The sequence below is a fragment of the Erythrolamprus reginae genome, chromosome 6 (genome assembly GCF_031021105.1).
Source record: "Erythrolamprus reginae isolate rEryReg1 chromosome 6, rEryReg1.hap1, whole genome shotgun sequence".
NCBI lineage: Eukaryota > Metazoa > Chordata > Lepidosauria > Squamata > Dipsadidae > Erythrolamprus > Erythrolamprus reginae.
The window spans coordinates 83548723-83571141 of record NC_091955.1 but is presented as its reverse complement, the minus strand read 5'-3'; the positions used below and the strand labels follow the sequence as shown (position 1 = coordinate 83571141).

At 42.1% G+C, this 22419-nt stretch overlaps 1 protein-coding gene across 1 annotated transcript in view; it reads left to right on the top strand.

The window, feature by feature from the left end:
* The window catches only part of CACNA2D4 (calcium voltage-gated channel auxiliary subunit alpha2delta 4), a 208277-nt gene that overhangs the window by 158521 nt on the left and 27337 nt on the right, over positions 1-22419 (top strand). The window contains 2 exon segments of the mRNA XM_070754863.1: positions 7911-7972; positions 22169-22213. Coding sequence (XP_070610964.1) covers positions 7911-7972; positions 22169-22213 — 107 coding nt within the window.

Genomic DNA, 22419 nt, shown 5'->3' with positions numbered 1-22419 from the left:
GTGTGTGTGTGCATGGAACCCCCCCACCCCCCCCACCCCCACACACACATAGATACACAAACACGCATTTGGCTCCTTTCCAGGCACAGCATCCCAAGGTTCGGGGGGGGGGGGTTTGCAGGGTGATGCAACAGCGGAAAAGAAACCCGAAAAAAAAAGTACCTGGGCAAGAAAGCACCTTCTCATATTAAAAAACCTTTTTTCTAGAATCAAAACTTTCAACAGAGGAGGAGCCGTTAGCCAACAAAGAGGCTCCTTCCCACCAACCCCCCACCACCACCCTTCATCATCCCATCTTCGTCACCATCACCACCATCCTTTCACTCAAGTATCCTTTCTTTTTAATCTCTCTCTCTATGTGTGTGTCTCTTTCTCTGTCTCAATCTGTCTCTCTCTTTTTCTCTCTTAGTCTCTGTCTCTCTCTGTTTCTCTGTGTGTGTCTCTCTCTCTCTCACTGTCTCTCTGTCTCTCTGTGTGTATGTGTCTTTTTCTGTGTGTGTCTCTATTTCTCTCTCCCTCTCTGTGTATGTTTCTCTCTGTATGTGTCTCTGTGTGTGTGTGTATGTTTCTCTCCGTGTCTCTCTTTCTCTGTGTAATGTCTCTGTCACTCTTTCTTTCTCTTGCCTCTGTTTCTCTGTCTCTGACTCTCTCTGTTTGTCTCTGTCTCTGTCTCTCTCTCTCTCTCTTTCTCTTTCTCTCTGTTTGCAGCCTCCATGTCTGGCAGTTTCCCAGGCGAAACGGGTCTTGTTGGGCACCAGGCACTCTTGAGAAAGGGATGGGTAGAGAAGGATGAAGGAAGGTGGGACGGAGGGAAGGGAAGGGGAAAGAAAAGAAGGAAGGAAAGAAGGAAAGAAAGAAGGGAAGGAGGGAAGGGAGGGAGGAAAGAAAGAAGGGAAGGAGGGAGGGAGGGAGGAGGGTGGGAGGGAGGGAGGAGGGTGGGAGGGAGGGAAGGGGAAAGAAAAGAAGGAAGGAAAGAAGGAAGGAAAGAAAGAAGGGAGGAATGGAGGAAGGAAGGAAGGAAGGGGAAAGAAAAGAAGGGAAGGAAGGAAGGAAGGGGAAAGAAAAGAAGGGAAGGAAGGAGGGAAGGAAGGAAGGGGAAAGATGCCAGGTAGACCGAGAGGCAGAATCAAACCAAGCCCCGCGCTGACCGAAACCAGGGCTTGTCCAGAGCTGGCAGGTTCCCGCGTCCTCCGTCCGCTGCCTCGACCCCCAAATGCCCGCACTCAAGTGGCCCTTCGTCCGCCACTCGCCCCCAACCGGGGAGCAGCCGCCCACCCCCATCCCTCCCTGTGTGTGTCCGGGTCCAGGCGGAGCGAGGCTTCCCGGGGGCGCGGGCAGCGGGGGGCAGGCGCCGGGGAAAGCCCGGGACCCTCCCGGGAGCCGAGGGCGGCCACTTACCGGTCTCCTCGGCCTGGGACGGGCGCTCCTGGGGGTCGCCCCGAGCCCCCCCGCCCGGCTAGCCCCCGCGTCCCGGGCCAGGCAGCGCCAGGCTGGCGGGGCACCGCTCGGCATCGGCCCCCGCGTGGCTCCGGAAGGCTCGCAAGCGCTGCCGGGGAGCCCGCGCGGGAAAGGCTGCGGGGAGACGCCGCGTCGTCCTCGGAAAGCTCCGAGTGGGCAGCAGGAGGAGGCAGGAGAGACCGAGCGGGTGGAGTGACAGCTGGGGGGGGGGGACATCTGGGATGACAGCGAAGCACACGCAGCGCACACGCGCTCCCGGCCGCGCGCGCACACACACATACACACACACTTATTCCCAGCGCGAAGGGACTGACTCAGAGGTGCGGGAAGCCTCCGCTTTCCTTCCCTCCTTCCCCATTCTCAAAAGTCCAGGCCGGGGTCCAGGATGCCGAATGCCCCCCCTCGTTCTCTCCCCCCCCCCTTCTCTTTCAGCAGATGGTTTCGAGGGGCTGGAATTCCCTTCCTTTTTCCTAACTACCTTCCCTGCCTCCTTCCTTCATTCCTCCATCCCTCTCCTTCCTTCCTCCCTCCTTCCCTTTTTGCTTCCTAACTTCCTTCCATCCTCCTTCCTTCTTTCCTATCTTCCTTCCTAACCACCCTCCCTCCCTCCTTTTCGTACCTTCCTTCCCTCCTTCCTCCTTATTTTCTCCCTTCCTTCCTAACTTCCCTCCCTCCTTCCTTCTTTCCGTCCTCCCTCCCTCCCTCCTTCCTTCCCTTATTCCTCCATCACTCTCCTTCCTTCTTCCTTCCTTCCCTTTTTGCTTCCTAGCTTCCTTCCATCCTACTTCCTTCCTTCCTTCCTTCCTCCTTCTCCTTCCTTCCTTCCTAACCTCCCTTCCTCCTTCCTTCCTTCTTTCCTATCCTCCTTCCTAACCGCCCTTCCTCCCTCCTTTTCCTGCTTGCTCCTTCTTTCCTCCCTCCCTTCCTAACTTTCCTCCCTCCCTCCTTCTTTCTTTCCTCCCTCCCTCCTTCCTTCCCTCCTTCCTCCTTCTTTCCTCCCTTTTGTTCCTAACTTTCTCCCTCCTTCTTTCCTTCTTTCCTCCCTCCCTCCTTCCCTTCTTCCTTCCTTCCTTCCTTCCCCCCATCCCAGCCATTTGGAGCAGGGCAACCTTTGGGCTCTCAACCTCTGCCGACAGCAGATTCACCCAGAGAACCGAGAGCTCTTTTTCCTGCTTTGCTCCTTTTTCCCTGCTTGACTTTGGGGGGGTTGGGAGGGGAGGGAAAGCCGGGAGGGTCTGAAGAGGAAATGAAGAGAAAGGCTTTGACATCTGCACAGTGAACAACCAGCCAACCAACACTGACGTCACCCCTGGGCAAAAGTGAGGGGCGCGACCCTGTTTGCCAGCCAGCTTGGGGTTGCAGGGATCCAGCTGAAAGAGTCATTCGAGGCCTCTGCTCCAGGGCCTGGTTAGAGAGGCTGAATCTCCTGGGGAAAGGGAGAAGAGCAAGTGAAGGTTGTGTGAGAAAACGGTTAGATTTTGCCCTTCACTCCTCCACTCGAAACAGAATGCCCTACGAAAATAGACTAACAATCCTGGGCCTAGAAAGCCTAGAACACGATTTGAGTATTGCCCACAAGATCATATGCTGCAATGTCTTACCAATCAATGACTACTTCAGCTTCAACCGCAACAACACAAGAGCACGCAACAGATTCAAACTTAATACGAACTGCGCCAAACTTGACTGTAAAAAATATGATTTCAACAATCGAGTTATCGAAGCGTGGAACTCATTACCGGACTCAATTGTGTCAACCCCTAATCCCCCAACACTTCTCCCTTAGACTCTCCACGATTGACCTCTCCAGGTTCCTAAGAGGCCAGTAAGGGGCGTACATAAGTGCACTGGTGTGCCTTCCGTTCCCTGTCCAATTGTCTTTCCTTTCTTTCACCTATCATATATATTTTATTTCTTTCATATATCCTCTCCTCTAAGTTCACTTTCACCCTCTTTTATATTATCACATGTCTATCTTTCTTCCTATGTATTTGTGTATTGGACAAATGAATCAATGAATGAATCAATGAATGAATGAATGAATGAATAAATAAATAAATAAATAAATTCAGCAGGGCACAGCTGAAAGAAAACAATATGCAAGCGGCCAGCCACGGTAGTGGTACATTCATGGATTCTTTAATATAACCCTCCGCAGTGAGCTTTAAGCTACATCTCATTCCTCCTTTTAGGTGTTTCCCTAAATCAGTGCTTCTCCACCTTTCTAATGCCACGACCGCTTAATACAGTTCCTCGTGTTGTGGTGACCCCCAACCATAAGCCTAGCGCCAATTCTCCCAACAAAGCTTTAAGTTGATTGCCAGAAAGGTCAAAGGGACACCCCCCACTGTAAACGCCTGATTGGTCAGATTGTAAAAAATACATTCCAAGGCGCCAGAATAGAAGCTTTAGTTCCTAACACCATGGGAAATTTGTCTCAATTGGGACAATTTACCTCCAGAAGCTGTGGTTGCTCCAACACTGGAAGTTTTTAAGTAGAAACTGGACAACCATTTATTAATTTATTAATTCATTAATTCATTAATTCATTAATTCATTAATTCATTAATTCATTAATTCATTAATTCATTAATTCATTAATTCATTAATTCATTAATTCATTAATTCATTAATTTAATTATTAATTCAATTATTAATTCATTAATTCATTTATTCATTTATTCATTCATTCATTCATTCATTCATTCATTCATTCATTCATTCATTCATTCATTCATTAGATTTGTATGCCGCCCCTCTCCATAGACTCGGGGCGGCTAACAACAGTGAAAAGACAATATGAACAAATCTAATATTAAAAGTAATGTAAAAAAAACCAATTTAAGAAACCAATCATACATACAGACATACCATGCATAAATTTTATAAGCCTAGGGGGAAGGGAATATCTCAGTTCCCCCATGCCTGACGACAGAGGTGGGTTTTAAGGAGCTTACGAAAGGCAGGGGGGGGGCTCTGATATCTGGGGGGAGTTGGTTCCTGAGGTTTGGGGCCACCACAGAGAAGGCTCTTCCCCTGGGTCCCGCCAAATGACATTGTTTAATCGACGGGACCTGGAGAAGGCCAACTCTGTGGGACCTAACTGGTCGCTGGGATTCGTGCGGCAGAAGACAGTCCCGGAGATATTCTGGTCCGATGCCATGAAGGGCTTTATAGGTCATAACCAACACTTTGAATTGTGACCGGAAACTGATAGTTCCCATTTGTGCCATAATGCCCTTTGTTGGATTTACTGATGCTTTTTACAGAATGCAAAGAATGAAAAACATGGAGATTTCATTTTATTTATTTAAGACATTTCACCTTAATCCCTCCCCTGGAAAACTTGCAAACACGAAGGCCTGCCAATATATTTACACTAATCTACGTAAATTGATGCAACAAAGCCAGTGCAGTGCCTGTTCCCCCCGCCACTGTCACTTTGAGAATAGCATGCTTTTAAAATGAATGAATTGTAAAAGAATTCCCTTAAAAGTCTAAGCTCCACCTGGCAACGAGTATGTAGTAATAAGGCAATTCCATTTGTCCTGCTGACAGAAATACTTGACTTTCTCTGTCCTTTAAATTGTTTCCATTCCTGCCAATGATTGCCAAAACTACTGCTTAACTTCATTCCTTTTAGTCAATAAAGATTCTCAGGTAGATGTTGAGCCATGGCAACTGAACTTATTTCCTTGCTGGCTTGAGATGTTTGGCTGCCCAGCCAAAATAAGTCCAGACTGACCATGCAGCCAGAACCCTTTCTCTGTGTTAGGCACAATGTCATACAAATGGGTGGGGCTTCAATCATGCGTTTATTTTTCACCCCAGTCATGTCTTAGCATGCAACCCAAGGCAAAAGCAAACTACCTTTTTTATTGATGAAATAAAAGCCATTCTAGAGATATTTAATAGCAAAGCCTCCGGGATCGCCTTCTGCCGCACGAATCCCAGCGACCGGTTAGGTCCCACAGAGTTGGCCTTCTCCGGGTCCCGTCGACTAAACAATGTCATCTGGCGAGACCCAGGGGAAGAGCTTTCTCTGTGGCGTCCCTGACCCTCTGGAACCAACTGCCCCCTGGATATCAGAGTTGCCCCCACCCTCCTTGCCTTTCGTAAGTTCCTCAAAACCCACCTCTGTCGTCAGGCATGGGGGAATTGAAATTTTCCCTTCCCCCTAGGCTTATAGAATTTATACATGGTATGTTTGTATGTATGATTGGTTCTTTAAATTGGGGTTTTTTAAGATTATTTTTAATATTGGATTTGTTTGTACATTGTCTTTTTATTGTTCTTAGCTGCCCTGAGTCTGCGGAGAGGGGCGGCATACAAATCTGATAAATAAATAAATAAATAAATAAATAAATAAGTGAGTGAGTGAGTGAGTGAGTGAGCGAGCGAGCGAGCGAGCGAATGAATGAATGAATGAATGAATGAATAAATAAATAAATAAAGCCAGCTAGAATATGCTGCACATAAGTAATAGGTTATTACCCAAAACAAGGGTGTGACTGAATTGACTAGATAATTAGTTAATTCAAAAAGAATCTTGCAGATTTAATGAAACAGTGGGGCAAAAAAAATTACAATTTTAAAATAAGCTAACAGCTATCTCCCATCTTTAGCAGTGCTTTTCAATTATTATCTGTTATGCCCCCCCCTTTGGAAGAAGTAAACATTTTGTGCCTCCTCCACCTCTCTGCCAGGATGATTGTTTGCAATATTCAGCATGTTATCGCTGAAAAAATCCTCAAGTGGCTTATCAGCGTGATTGGGATGTAATGTGTTTAAGTGATGCCTTATTTGGCTTCGTAGTGTCTGCAACCAACATTTTTAGACACAGTCCACATACCCATCTTTCCTTGTCTCCCACTGTAGTCACAGTTCATCTTATTTCCTCATCTTAGTTTAAGTTTGTCTCATCATCTCCGTCTCTCTCCTCTTTTCTTTTCATCCCTGTTAAATATTTTTCCATGGTGTCTCTTAAGGGATTTATTTATTTATTTATTTGTTTGACTTGTACGCCGCCCCTCTCTGTGCACTCGGGGCGGCTCACAACATAACAATGGAAAATACAATATATAAATACATCAAAATCCAATTAACATAAATAATTAATTTAAAATATTCTAAAAAGTTAAATCATTCATTGAAGTATACACTATAACCATTCTACAGATTAAATGGCCAGAGGCTGGGGTCTAGTGACTCCAAGCCTGGCAACATAAATAAGTTTTCAGATGTTTACGAAAGGCAAAGAGGGTAGGAGTAGTACGAATCTCTGGGGGGAACTGATTCCAGAGGGCTGGGCCCCCCGCAGAGAAGGCTCTTCCCTTATGACCTGCCAAGTGACATTGTCTAGTTCAGTGTTTCCCAACCTTGGCAACTTGAAGAGATCTGGACTGCAACTCCCAGAATTCCCCAGCCAGCATTCGCTGGCTGGGGAATTCTGGGAGTTGAAGTCCAAATATCTTCAAGTTGGCAAGGTTGGGAAACACTGGTCTAGTTGACGGGACTTGGAGAAGCCCGACTCTGTGGGATCTCACCGCTCGTTGGGATTCATGCGGCAGAAGGCGGTCCCGTGAGTAACCTGGTCCCAGGCCATGTAGGGCTTTATAGGTCATAACTAATACAGTAGTACCTCTAGATACAAGCTGCTCCACATGCGAGGTGACGCAAGCGAAATTTCTGTTCGACACCTGAGCTCAAATTCGGGATACGAGCCGAGCTTCCACTAGGTGGGGCAAGAATCTCCTTGCTTCCAGTTATCTCCGCGCGAAAAACAAAGTCTAAAGGCGTTCGGTCTGGAACTAATTAAACTCGTATGTCGAGGTACCACTGTACTTTGAATCGGGTCCGGAAACCAATTGCCAGCCAGTGCAGTCCAAGGACTGCTGGAGATATGAAATACGCATTTCATATCTCCTGCTCTGTCCTGGGTGCTATTGTTTGGTGCAAAAAAAACCCTACTCCTTATGGCAAAAAAAAAGCACATCCCCCATGGTCACGCAGCCCCCCCCAGCATCGCTCCAGCCCGCCCCACTATTTGAGAAGCACTGCTTTAGGGTAAGATACTGTGTGTGTCCCTTTAATGAATTGTAACTGCAAGAGATGGCTTATATAACCCTCCATACATCAATTAAAGGGGAAGGTATTTTGGCAGGCTGTTTTGCCTTGATTGTGTTTAGTGGGAGTTAGGTGTCAGAATTTCAGAACAGCAGCTGATAGATCCGGTTCCATTCCCCTTGTTAAACCCCTGACTCTCACATTCTGATCTGATTCAGCATTTACCTGTTACTTACACTTACAAGAGGTGTGATTTCCTCCAGGATCTCTGACAAAAACGTCAGTTTCGCTCCTATAATACATCTTGGCATTTTCTCCCCCTTAATCCTTCCTTCTTTCTCTCCCCCCCCCTTGTTTTGTTTTCCATGTTCTGTTTCCCCCCATAGCCGTGGGGGTGCAACTTAAATTGGAATGGCTCCAGCAGAAATTATGGGAGGCTACACGGCAGGTAAGTATACCTATGTTTTAGTCGAGATAAAGGGGTAAAATAGAGAACCATTTCTAGAAACATATAAACACAGAAGATTGACAGCAGAAAAAGACCTCATGGTCGATTTAGTCTGCTTTTATTATTCATTCATTTATTTATTTATTTATTTATTGGATTTGTATGCCGCCCCTCTCTGTAGACTCGGGGCGGCTAACAACAATAATAAAAGCAGCATGTAAATCCAATACTACAACAACTAAAAAACTCTTATTTTAAAACCAATCATACCTACAAACAAACATACCATGCATAAATTGTAAAGGCCTAGCGGGAAAGAGTATCTCAGTTCCCCCATGTCTGATGGCAGAGGTGAGTTTTAAGGAGCTTACGAAAGGCAAGGAGGGTGGGGGCAATTCTAATCTCCGGGGGCAGTTGGTTCCAGAGGGCCGGGGCCGCCACAGAGAAGGCTCTTCCCCTGGGCCCCGCCAAACGACATTGTTTAGTTGATGGGACCCAGAGAAGGCCCACTCTGTGGGACCAAACTGGTCGCTGGGATTCGTGCAGCAGAAGGCGGTCCCTGAGATAATCTGGTCCGGTGCCATGAAGGGCTTTAGAGGTCATAACCAACACTTTGAATTGTGACCGGAAACTGATCAGCAACCAATGCAGACTGCGGAGTGTTGGTGTTATATGGGCATTTTTGGGAAAGCCCATGATTGCTCTCGCAGCTACATTCTGCACGATCTGAAGTTTCCGAACACTTTTCAAAGGTAGCCCCATGTAGAGAGCATTACAGTAGTCGAGCCTCGAGGTGATGAGGGCATGAGTGACTGTGAGCAGTGACTCCCAGTCCAAATAGGGCCGCAACTGTTGCACCAGGCGAACCTGGGCAAACGCCCCTCTCGCCACAGCCGAAAGATGTTTCTCTATTTTATCTTAGGATGGATATATGTTTATCCCAGGCATGTTTAAATTCAGTTACTGTGGATTTACCAACCACGTCTGCTGGAAGTTTGTTCTAAAATAAGTAAAGTAAAATAATATTTTCTGAAAAATGAAAAACGAACCCTATTGAAAGGGCTGGGCCGAGTGGCGTTTCCCATACCAAATTTGCATATGAGTCCTCGGGAAATCTGTAATAAACAGATTTGAGCAAGAGATTAGTTTTTAAATTGCACATTTGGGTAATCCCTTGACAACTTTAATGCTGCATCTGCTGCCAATCTGTTCTGAGAACGTTAACAAACCAAAGCCCGGCTTGGCATCGAGTCCACTGCAGCTGAAACGCTGAAATGTGGAATCACATCTACCCATTCACTTATCCAAAAGCCACTTCGATTTTATGCAGAATGTTGCACGTGCTTTTGGTACATCTTTCTTAATTAGGATTGTCATTCTTCCTTGCCTTACAAATGGATGCAAATCGTTCTCTCTTTGGAGTGAATCTGTTGCTCTGTGGATTCGGTGACAATTTATTTATTCATTTATCTATCAAAGGTATAGTACTGCACAATGCAGGGGCTTACTCTAGGTCAGTGATGGCGAACCTATGGCAAGGGTGCCACAGGTGGCACATGGAGACATGTATGAAGGCACGCGAGCTGTTGCGGTAACTCAACTCCAACATGCATGTGTGTGCCGGCCAGGTGATTTTTGGCTCACACAAAGGCTCTGGGAGGGCGTTTCTGGCTTCCAGAGAGCCTCTAGGGCAGACCTGGGTAAAAGGTGGCCCGTGGGCCGGATGCGGCCCGCCCGCTGTTTGTGACCGGCCCGTGGAGGTTGGAAGGAATGAATGAATGAATGAAGGAAGGAAGGAAGGAAGGAAAAATGGAGGGAACAAGGAAGGATGGAAGGAAGGAAGGAAGGAAGGAGAAACAGAGGGAGGGAGGAAGGAAGGAAAAATGGAGGGAACAAGGAAGGAAAGAAGGAAGGAAGGAAGGAAGGAAGGAAGGAGAAATGGAGGGAGGGAGGAAGGAAAAATGGAGGGAACAAGGAAGGAAGGAAGGAAGGAAGGAAGGAAGGAAGGAAGGAAGGGGTGGGCAATTAATTTATAATTATAATATAATATATAATATAATATAATATAATATATAATTATATATATAATATAATATAAAATTATAAGTTATAATTATAATATAATTAACTCAGTTCCACCCAATAATATATAGTATTGGGTAGAACTGAGTTAATTATATTAATCCGGCCCTCTAAAACCATCCCAATTTCTCATGCGGCCCCATGGCAAAATTAATTGCCCGTCCCTGCTCTAGGGGATGGGGAGGGCATTTTTACCCTCCCCTGGCTCCAGGGAAGCCTTTGGAGCCTAGGGAGGGCAAAACATGAGCCCACTGGGTCCACCAGAAGATGGGAAACAGGGCCATTTCCGGCCTCCAGAGGGCCTCTGGGAGGGCGGGGGAAAGCTGTTTTTGCCCTCCCCAGGCATTGAATTATGGGTGTGGGTACTCATGCACGCACAATAGTGTGTGTGCATGCTCTTTCGGCACCCGAGGGAAAAAAGGTTCGCCATCACTGCTCTAGGTGGCTTACAATAAGAACAATCAGTTAAAAATCCCAAATAACATTGCATCGCCTGATAAAGCTAATCAGATCAACAGCAACAAATAAAAGAACCAGATTTGACCATGCAAAACAACTGCAGAAGTTGAAATAGTAATTCCAGGACCAGAGAAAAAAATGTTCCCTAAAGCCGGGGTCTCCAACCTTGGCAACTGTAAGCCTGGCAGATTTCAACTCCCAGAATTCTGGGGGATATATCATTCTAAAGGTAGGTGCCACAACAAGGAAGGCATCCTCTTTGGAGAGGAGATCCATCAATAATGGTATTTCAAGGGTGAGCAGGGCCAACTAGGAGTGGGATTTAGGGGATCTCTGAACTGCACAGAATCTTAGCTACAAGTTCTGCCGAACCTCTGCGAACCCCCAGCAACCCAGTCACAATATATTGAGCCGAGGTGGCGCAGCAGGTGGACTGCAGTACTGCAGGCCACTAAAGCTGACTGTCGATCTGCAGGTCAGCAGTTCAAATCTCATCACCGACTCAAGGTTGACTCAGCCTTTCATCCTTCCGAGGTGGATAAAATTAGGACCCGAATTGTGGGGGCTATTTATTTATTTATTTGTTTGTTTGTTTGTTTGTTTGTTTGTTTATTGGATTTGTATGACGCCCCTCTTTGCAGACTCAGGGCGGCTAACAACAGTGACAAAAAACAGCATGTAACAATCCAATACTAAACAACTAAAAAAACCCTTATTATAAAACCAAACATACATACAAACATACCATGCGTAAATTGTAAGACCTAAGGGGAAAGAATATCTCAGTTCCCCCATGCCTGACGGCAGAGGTGGGTTTTAAGAAGCTTACGAAAGGCAAGGAGGGTGGGGGCAATTCTAATCTCTGGGGGGAGTTGGTTCCAAAGGGCCGGGGCCACCACAGAGAAGGCTGTTCCCCTGGGTCCCGCCAAACGACATTGTTTAGTTGACGGGACCCGGAGAAGGCCCACTCTGTGGGACCTAACTGGTCACTGGGATTCATGTAGCAGAAGGCAGTCCCTGAAATAATCTGGTCCGGTGCCATGAAGGGCTTTATAGGTCACAACCAACACTTTGAATTGTGACCGGAAACCGATCGGCAACCAATGCAGACTGCGGAGTGTTGGTGTAACATGGGCATATTTGGGGAAGCCCATGATTGCTCTCGCAGCTGCATTCTGCACGATCTGAAGTTTCCGAACACTTTTCAAAGGTAGCCCCATGTACAGAGCATTACAGTAGTCGAATCTCGAGGTGATGAGGGCATGAGTGACTGTGAGCAATATGCTGGCTCTGTTAAAAAGTGCTATTGCTAACATGTTGTAAGCCTCCCTGGGTCTAAGGAGAAGGGCGGCATTTTTAAAAAAATCGAATAAATGATAAATAAATAAATATAGTGTGGCTATAGGGAGGGAATCCTGAATTATTTATCACCAATCATCTCATTTACCTTTGATGGCAGAGATTTTCATTATGGGAGGATCTACTGGTTTCACTGCTGTTTTGATAACCACAACCAACAGCATTTATAGGAAAAGGCTAAAAAAAAAGGAAAGTTGGTAATATGATTGAAGATCTGCCCTCTTTTTTTTATTATTTTTGAAGCATCATTGCAGATGACTTCAAAAGATGTGTTGGCCCAGAGTAAATCTTTCTCTCTTTCTATTTGATTTGATTTCATTTGAATCTAATTAAAACCAACTTAATTAACAGATTAATCCCATTATTAATTAATATAATAATCCATGTACATTTAATAGGGATTTTCTCACATTGAAAATGTACAATTTAGAAGGCCATTCCTAAAACAGAGAATGGGACAATTGCTATTTTGAAACGTGATACTGACCCTCTGGGAAATGCTAGATTTTAAGAGAAAATAAAGGCAAATTTCAACTTTTGCTCATTTTTATGTCCTCAGAATCCACAAAAAAGTTGTATAAGATGCCTTCTTTGGCTCTGTGATACTTAAGTAAGGAGTCACTAATGGTCATTTTTTTCTCTTTCTGTTTTATGTTGCTTCTGCCTTGCAGCCCAATGATACAGATGTAAGTAAAAAGATTTAAAGACCAAAATATTCCAGCGTACCTATGGATTATGTGCATCACTAAGCTTTGATTATTGTTTTGTCCTTTGTGTGCAAGATGTGGAGTTCGAATGTTCTTCTTTGTATACCCAAATATTACAGACAAATCAGATTAAGTTGCTAAAGACTGAGAACTGGCACAATAGAAACAGATTTAAAACTGATTAAATCTCAAATATATATAAAATAATCCAGCCAAGAAGAAAAAAAGTCTTAAAAGTATCCATCCCAGTAGGAATCTGACTGCAAAGATTACAAAAAGCTACTTAACAAATCTAAAACTCAGGCAACTGAACTCAGTTTTGTATAACGATCTTTGCAAATGTGGGATAGTTATGTATTGAACAATTTAAATATGAAGCTACAATGGCATATTTGAATTACTGGGATGAGGGAGAGATGCTGCCTAGGAAATCATCAGAAAAAAGGCGAACTGCTTAACAAGCAGAGAAAGAAACTCAGTTAAGGTCCTTCCTAACTTTACAGGCTAGAAAAAGAGACCGCCGGAGGCTCGTATTTTCAGACTTGCAAGATTTTGTTAATGTAGGCTTACAATAAAATAGGATTATCTCATCTGGCCGGGTTTTCTGTCTGATCTACCTGGGAAGACTGATGCAAGTCTGAAAGTTCTTCTTATTTTTCGCTGGCTGGGGAATTCTGGGAGTTGAAGTCCAAATATCTTCAAGTTACCAAGGTTGGGAAACACTGATCTAATACATATTTATTTATTTATTTATTTATTTATTTATTTATTTAGTTAGTTAGTTAGTTAGTTAGTTAGTTAGTTAGTTAGTTAGTTAGTTATTTAGTTATTTAGTTATTTATTAGATTTGTATGCCGCCCCTCTCCGTAGACTCTTTCCATCTCTCTGTCCATAACCCCCCAAAATTTCCACTTTGTCATTAATTCATTTTACATGTCCAGATACTATTTTACAGAGCTTTCATTCTTCTCAGGATCTTATCTTTCATCTTTACAAAGTTTTTGAATCATTAAAAAAAAAAAAGCTATCAATTTATTATGCAGTGGTTTAGTTCAGGTAACTTATTGCCCAATTTGCCAAACATTTTTTTGGAGTAAATCTGGTGTAATTCCTCTTTGCTGGTCTTCCCTTTGCTATTTTTTCCACTTTTTTGGTGGTTACCAAAGTAAAGGAGTAAAAGGAAAGATTTCCCCCCTTTTTTCTCTATTATTTTCTTGTGCCCTTAATATAGACCAGGGCCTTTTACTATTTGTGGACCACATCGAGCCTTTGGGCTGTTCTTGTCCTGACAGCAGTGATGGGGTGACAGTAATTGTTGGGTAGTAGGGAGGGCATGGAAGGGGTGATGCTAGCCACCCACTACAACAACCCCAGTTTCTTATGCGGCCACTTAGGAGAATTACCCACCTCACCTTAATACGGTGGTTCTCAATCTGGTGGTCAGGACCCGTTTGGGGGTCAAACAACCGTTTCACAGGGGTCGCCTAAGACTTCCTTCCTTCCTTCCTTCCTTCCTTCCGTCCTTCCTTCCTTCCTTCCTTACTTACTTACTTACTTACTTACTTACTTACTTACTTACTTACTTACTTACTTACTTACTTACTTACTTACTTTACTTACTTACTTACTTACTTACTTACTTACTTACTTACTTACTTATTTATTGGATTTGTATGCCGCCCCTCTCCGTAGACTCGGGGCGGCTAACAACAGTGATAAAAACAATATGTAGCAATCCAATAATAAAACAACTAAAAACCCTGATTATAAAAACCAGACATACATACTGACATACCATGCATAAACTGTAGAGGCCCAATGGGAAAGAATATCTCAGTTCCCCCATGCCTGATGGTAGAGGTGGGTTTTATAGAGCTTACGAAAGGCGAGGAGGGTGGGGGCAATTCTGATCTCTTGGGGGAGTTGGTTCCAGAGGGCCGGGGCCACCACAGAGAAGGCTCTTCCCCTGGGTCCCGCCAAACGACATTGTTTAGTTGACGGGACCCGGAGAAGGCCCACTCTGTGGGACCTAATCGGTCGCTGGGATTCGTGCGGCAGACTATGGGAAAAGACAAATTTCACATGGTGTTAGGAACTAATGCTTTTATTCTGGCGCCTTGGAATATATTTTTACAATCCAACCAGTCAGGCCTTTACAGTGGGGGGGGGGGTGTTTCCCTCTGGCCTTCTGCCAATCAGTTTAAAGCTCTGTTAGGTGAATTGGCGCTAGACTTATGGTTGGGGGTCACCACAACATGAGGAACTGTATTAAGGGGTCACGGCGTTAGAAAGGTTGAAAACCACTTCTAATACTTTTATCCAAATGGCACGTTGTAGTGTCAGCAGCACAGTTTAGCACATATTATTTTTATCCTTTTTTTAAATAAAATTTGCCAATTTTCTGCACTCTTAATAGCAATTAAAACCATTCCAAAGGAGGTCTGGTTTACTTGTCTATTTTAATTCCAATTAATTTAAAAGCAGTTTCACACACACACACCTCCGTCTCCTTTATCAGTTGTAAACTTTCTTACAGGTACATCTTGTACATCTATTTCTTGTTAAGTTTTTTTGTTAAAAGTTTTTAAATCTTTAAAATCCTTTTCTTTTTTTTTAATCCACCAAGAATATTGACTCACTAAGTGGATTACCTTTATCCTGCCGCTCAGGGGAAAAAAATCTCTTTAGCTGTAAATCGATTACATCTGAAAGTGGATAAGAAAGGGAGGCTTTGGAGAACCCTCCGTCCAAGGAGCCTACATCGTGGCTGTGAACCCAGTTGAAATCCCTCGGCTCCCAGCCACTCCACTCCTGAGCTGACCACACAAAAACCTGTGTTTGAATTGATTATTTTCTCTCCTTGTCTGGAAAGACAACGCCTGCCTGAATATGCCATCTGGCTAGAGGTCTCCATCACAATGCCACCTCCTCTCCTTCAGGGATGTTTAGTCTGCAACAGATCCTCCCCCAGAAGCTGCCAAACATATTAAAAATCTTTATACCTATAGAACACAGAGTATTTGAGCATCACTGATTTTATTTTATTTTATTTTATTTTTTTATTTTATTTTATTATTTTATTTTATTTTATTTTATTTTATTTTATTATTTTATTTTATTTTATTATTTTATTTTATTTTATTTTATTTTTTATTTTATTTTATATATTTTATTTTTTTATTTTATTTTATTTTATTTTTGTTTGTTTGTTTGTTAGATTTCTATGCCACCCTTCTCCGAAAACTCGGGGCGACATACAACACTTTATAGAACAATATATCTTATTATATCTTATTATATATTAATAATATATATATATATATATATATATATATATATTATTTTATTTTATTTTATTTTATTTTATTTTATTTATTTTATTTTATTTTATTTTATTTTATTTTATTTTATTTTATTTTATTTTATTTTTGTTTATTTGTTTGTTAGATTTCTATGCCACCCTTCTCCGAAAACTCGGGGCGACGTACAACACTTTATAGAACAATATATATTATTATATATTATTATATATTAATAATATATATATAAATATTATTTTATTTTATTTTATTTTATTTTATTTTATTTTATTTTATTTTATTTTATTATTTTATTTTATTTTATTTTATTTTATTTTATTATTTTATTTTATTTTATTTATTTGTTAGTTAGATTTCTATGCCACCCTTCTCCGAAAACTCAGGGCAACGTAAAACACTTTATAGAACAATATATAAAAAAATCTAAATAACTATAAAAAAATTATGGGAAATTACTAAAAAAACATTTTTAAAAGACCCCACGTACAATCACACCCATTCATCCAGTCCAGTCATGTCTCATATCAGCCGGAGACAGTCTCATCACTCACGGCCCCCATGCTCGCCGACAGAGGTAGGTTTTTAAAACTTTATGAAAGACCAGGAGGGAGGGGGCGGTACGTATCTCCGGAGGGAGTTCATTCCAGAATCTAGGGGGCTGGGGCCAACACAGAGAAGGCTCTTCTCCTAGGCCCCGCCAGTCGACATTGTCTGGCTGACAGGACCTGGAAAAGGCCGACTTTATGGGACCTAACCGGCTGCTGGGATACATGAGGCAGAAGACAGTCCCGAAGATATTCTGGTCCTAAGCCATGTAGGGCTTTGTAGGTCATAACCAGCACTTTGAATTGGGACCAGAGATCAATTGGCAACCAGTGCAGCTCACGGAGTGATGTTGACATGTGGTAGTCCCACTATAGCTCGTGCGGCTGCATTTTGCACAATTTGTAGTCTCCGAACAGTCTTCAAAGGCAGCCCCACGTAGAGAGCATTGCAGTAATCGAACCTCGAGGTGATAAGGGCATGAGTGACTGTGAGAAGTGACTCCCTGTCCAGGTAGGGCCACAACTGGCACACAAGGCGAACCCATGCGAAGGGCCCCCTCGCCACAGCTTCCGAAAGCCAAGTGCTTGCTTTCCAGATTTTACATGTCCTGGTAGACTTTGATGCGCTATTGTAAAGGTAGACACAACTAATCCTAAATATATTAAGGAAAACTATACTTTATATGAAGGGCAGACTAATTTGTACAAGTAATACAGTGGATATCCAACAAGGAATATTTATTGAATTTTCTGCAGCCAACCACACATTTTAATTATTTCGCAGACGAATACTGAATTGGTAAACAGGCTGCGAGGATATGATTGTCATAATCAGCGTTTGCCTTTAGGAAATATTTGCATTCTTGTTTGTTAATCAGAGGGATGGGATCTTCGCTCTAAAAGCTGATTTGCATCTACATCTCAATTCTGGTCCTCATAGTTTCTTGATGCATTTCATAATATGGAAGCAATTAGAAGGTTTTATGGCCAGCTTTATGGCTTGGTTTAACCACACAAACAAGCAAATGTTTGCATCAAACAAATTCATTTTACATTATCTCTCCCAGAGATGACTCTAAATTGAATGGAGGAAACCTCTCTTTTAAAAGCCACTTCATTGTATAAATCCCTACGTGGCATCGGATCAGATTATTTACAGGATCGCCTTCTGCTGCATGAATCCCCAGTGTCCCACAGAGTTGGCCTTCTCTAGGTCCCATCGGCCAGACAACGACGTCTGGCAAGGCCCAAGGGAAGAGCCTCTCTCTGTGGTAGCCCGCCCTCTGGAATCAGCTCCCTCCAGAGATTTGCATTGCCCCCAGCCTCCTCACCTTTTGCAAGAGCCTTAAGACCCACTTATGTCGCAAGGCATGGGGCAGCTAGATTATGCCCCCCCCCCCCCGACCATTAAATGTTATGTGTGGATGTAACTGAGTTAATTAACTGCTTTTTAATGTAGTGGGATTTTAGCTGATAGTTTTAACAAATTAGATTTGTATACATATTGTTTTGTATTTATCCTGTGAGCCACCCCGAGTCTTCAGAGAAGGGTGGCATACAAGTCTAATTAATAATAATAATAATAATAATAATAATATAATATAATAATAATAATAATAATAATAATACTGTGGGACTTAAGACTTCAGACTGACCGAATTCTGAAGCATAACACACCAGACATCCTGATTGTGGAGAAAAAGAAAGTATGGATCATCGACATCGAAATCCCAGGAGACAGCAGAATTGAGGAGAAGCAGCTAGAGAAATTAGTGAAATACGAAGATCTAAAAATCGAGCTGCAGCGACTCTGGCATAAACCAGTGAAAATGGTCCCAGTGGTACTTAGCATGCTGGGCGCAGTGCCAAAGGATCTCAGCGGACATTTGAAAACCATCGGAATTGACAAAATCTCCATCTGTCAATTGCAAAAGGCCGCTTACTGGGATCGGCAAACATAAGTCGCCGCTACATCACGCAGTCCTAGGTGCTTGGGAAGCGCCCGACTGGTGATGAAATACGAAATCCAGCATAGTGATCTCTTTTGCTGTGTTGTATTGACATAATAATAATAATAATAATAATAATAATAATAATAGTAATAACAATAAATGGGATTATAACTTCTCCCCACACCTCCCTTAAGCCTCTTATAGTGCCCCTGATTTTAGAAAGATTGCCAAATACTTGTAGTAGCTTTTTAAACAATATATATTTTCATCCCCTTTGATATTACTTGCCTTCAGTGAATCATCACCACCATTACCACCACACTCATCATCATCATCATCATTAATATGTGGAGGTTGAAGGTTTTCCATCTCTGGAGGTTTTAAGAGTCTTGATATCCAGCTCTCATGGATGGTTTAATTGGCTTTCCTACCTACTGCAGTGTTTTGGGATTACATTATTCTTATAGTCCCTTCTAATTCTGGAATTCTGTGATCGTGCTGTTATTAATTATTATAAAACACGAAGTAAGTGATGTCTCCTTGAAATTAAACTCTGCTTGTAGTCACTCCCTGGATGTGATCATGCAACCATAGGCAAGTAGTTGTCTTCTGCTAATTAATCAAGCAATCATCTCCGATCTGTACAGTAAAACTGAGAAAAATCAATGCAACGTATTTGTGTTCAGTAAAATATTCTAAATTCATCTCCTTAGCTATTGACAGTAATGGGCTGCTGCCCCGTGGGGGACACACAGTGGGGATGGTACTTTTATGCACAATTTATTGAATACTTAATAGTTTTTTATTGTTCTTCCTTCTCTAGTACCTTAGTATGATCCTTAATTACTTTTAAAATAGGAAATAATTAAATTGTATGTTTCTACCCATAAATGCTTTAATCGTTTTAATCATTATCTAGAACTGAACTTTTATAGCAATTAAAGAAAATTGAGCTACTTGCCTAATCTGTTATCATACTGAACCTTGTGGGTTCAGTACAAAACCTTAAAACATTACTGGGCTCCTCAACAAATAATGCTGTCTATCATTTGTCCTTTTTGTGGCTCTTCAACTAATGTGACTTAATCAACTGAAAAAGAGTCCAGGCACCTATATTTGAAAACTTATCTTGGTCGATAAGCCACTCCCACCCAGTCACATGACCTTTCAGCCACACCCACAAAATAAGCCACACCCATAGTGTGGCAGTAAAACTTTGGCAGCCCATCACTGGCTATTGACTCCAATTTGATCTTGGTAGGAAATTCTTTGTTGAATGGCTAACTGTAAACTTGGCTGCCTTTTTAGCTGTCCATATATTTGTACTTTAAATCAGGGGTCTCCAACTTATGCAGCTTTAAGACTTGTGGACTTCAGTTCCCAGAATTCCTTAGCCAGCTGGCTGAGGAATTCTGGGAGTTGAAGTGCACAGGTCTTAAAGTTGCCAAGGTTGGAGACCCCTGATTTAAATGAATTGAAGAAAACCTATTGGTTGGATTTCTATCAGCTGTCCTGTCGATTAGTGATTCTGAATGCTGTATCCGGTCTAAGGCACATAGCTGTCAATCACAGAGAATATATGTAGTGTCTCCTGTATGTGGAATACCTTACAGGTATTTTTTTCTCTAAATAGGGTGCTTGGTGGAATCCTCATTTTATCATAGATTCCAGCTCAAACGTTTCTCTGGTTAAGGCTGCTCTCTGGCCTTGTGTTAGGCCCTCTGTTGGGTATTTTTCTAGGTGGGAAGTCTTTTTTATTCTGGGCCAATCACTTTAAGGACTTGATATTAGCAAGTGTTGCTATGTCAGCTTGAGCACTTATATCCAGGGCACCCTGTTTGAACAGCTAAACACAGGCACCGAAATAGGATAAAAATAGGGTGAGATGAATCTGTAGCTGTAATGGAACGAAAGAGAAAGTAGGGGGGGGGGACAGAACTGGGTGGAGATGTAGAAAAAGGTAAAGTTAATTGAGGAGAGAAAAAAGGAAGGAAAGGAGAAATATTGCAAAAAAAAAATAAAATTCTCCAGGTAAGTAACTCCTCGTAAGTACAGTATAGAAACATACAAGCATAGAAGATTGACGGCAGAAAAAGACCTCATGGTCCCATCTAGTCTGCCTTTATACTATTTCCTGTATTTTTTCTTAGGTATACGTATGTTTATCCCAGACATATTTAAATTCAGTTACTGTGGATTTAACAACCACGACTGTTGGAAGTTTGTTCCAAGCATCTACTACTCTTTCAGTAAAATAATATTTTCTCACGTTGCTTCTGATCCTTCCCCCAACTAACTTCAGATTGTGCCCCCTTATTCTTGGGTTCACTTTCCTATTAAAAACACTTTCTTCATGAACCTTATTTAACCCTTTAACCTATTTAAATGTTTCGATCATGTTCCCTTTCCTTCCGTCCTCCAGACTATACAGATTGAGTTCATTAAGTCTTTCCTGATAGGTTTTATGCTTGAGACCTTCCACCATTTTTGTGGCCTGTCTTTGGACCCATTCAATTTTATCAATATCTTTTTGTAGGCAAGGTCTCCCTTATAGGTACTTACAACCACAATTGGGATCAAAATTTCCTTTGCATAGCAAGCTGGTAGTTCTGCGAGTCACACTTCGTTTTATGACCTCTTTTGCCATGGTTTCTCTGAAAAATATGGTACCTAGAAAGATCTGTAAAAGAACTATGGAACGGGTATATAAGTCTAAGTGCTATTGCTATTTTTCTCAGTGTCGTCATAACTTTGAATAGTTGCTAAACTACTGGTTGTAAATCAAGTAGTAGTTGTAAATCAAGGACTACCTGTAATCCCAAGTCTTCAGAGCTTTTCAGTAGGGATATGTGGTATTTGTAGTATCCCTTTACTTGTTTTCAACATTGTTTTTAGCCAGTCTAGGATGATCTCATTCACAGATTATAGTTTCCAGTAGAAACCTTATTTTCTTATCAGGTAAATACAATATTATGAAAAGCCCAGATTTGCTCAAAGATTTGCCAGCTATTTTTATTACAGAATTATCCCATGAGAGAAATGTTTTTATAAGTAAAAGCATCAATATGTCAATTGCAACCCTAAATATAGAAACATAGAAACATAGAAGTCTGACGGCAGAAAAAGACCTCATGGTCCATCTAGTCTGCCCTTATACTATTTTCTGTATTTTATCTTAGGATGGATATATGTTTATCCCAGGCATGTTTAAATTCAGTTACTGTGGATTTATCTACCACATCTGCTGGAAGTTTGTTCCAAGGATCTACTACTCTTTCAGTAAAATAATATTTTCTCATGTTGCTTTTGATCTTTCCCCCAACTAACTTCAGATTGTGTCCCCTTGTTCTTGTGTTCACTTTCCTATTAAAAACACTTCCCTCCTGGACCTTATTTAACCCTTTAATATATTTAAATGTTTCGATCATGTCCCCCCTTTTCCTTCTGTCCTCCAGACTATACAGATTGAGTCCAACCTATACAGATACATATTTTGCATATTACTTGTATCCCCAAATAAACAAATATTTAAATACTTACCAGATCCGTGGTCAGTATTGCTGATATTTATTGTTATTGCTAGTGGTTAAAATAATCCAGATGGACCCAGTCAGAGGAACACCACGATAGGAAATTCTTTTTAATCTACCCAAATAATAGGAGTAGTACAAGAATTAGACGGAAATATTCAATAAATCCAGGCATAAGTTCAGCTCAGGAAAAATGCATCTTAAAATAAGAAATTATTTAAACTCTTTCTCTTCTTTTACAGTGTAGCAATGTGGAAGGCATGTGTCCAATGAGCTGCCTTGATGATGTAAGTTGCTCAGAGTTTGGTTTTGCTCATTTATTTGTTTTATTTTATTTATTTTGTCAATATGCATTGGTGGTATACAAAGATATAACAATGTTTATATACATGATACTAGTAAGAGAGAAACATTAGGACAAGGGACGGAAGGCACTCTGGTGCACTTATGCACGCCCCTTACTGATCTCTTAGGAATCAGGAGAGGTCAATAG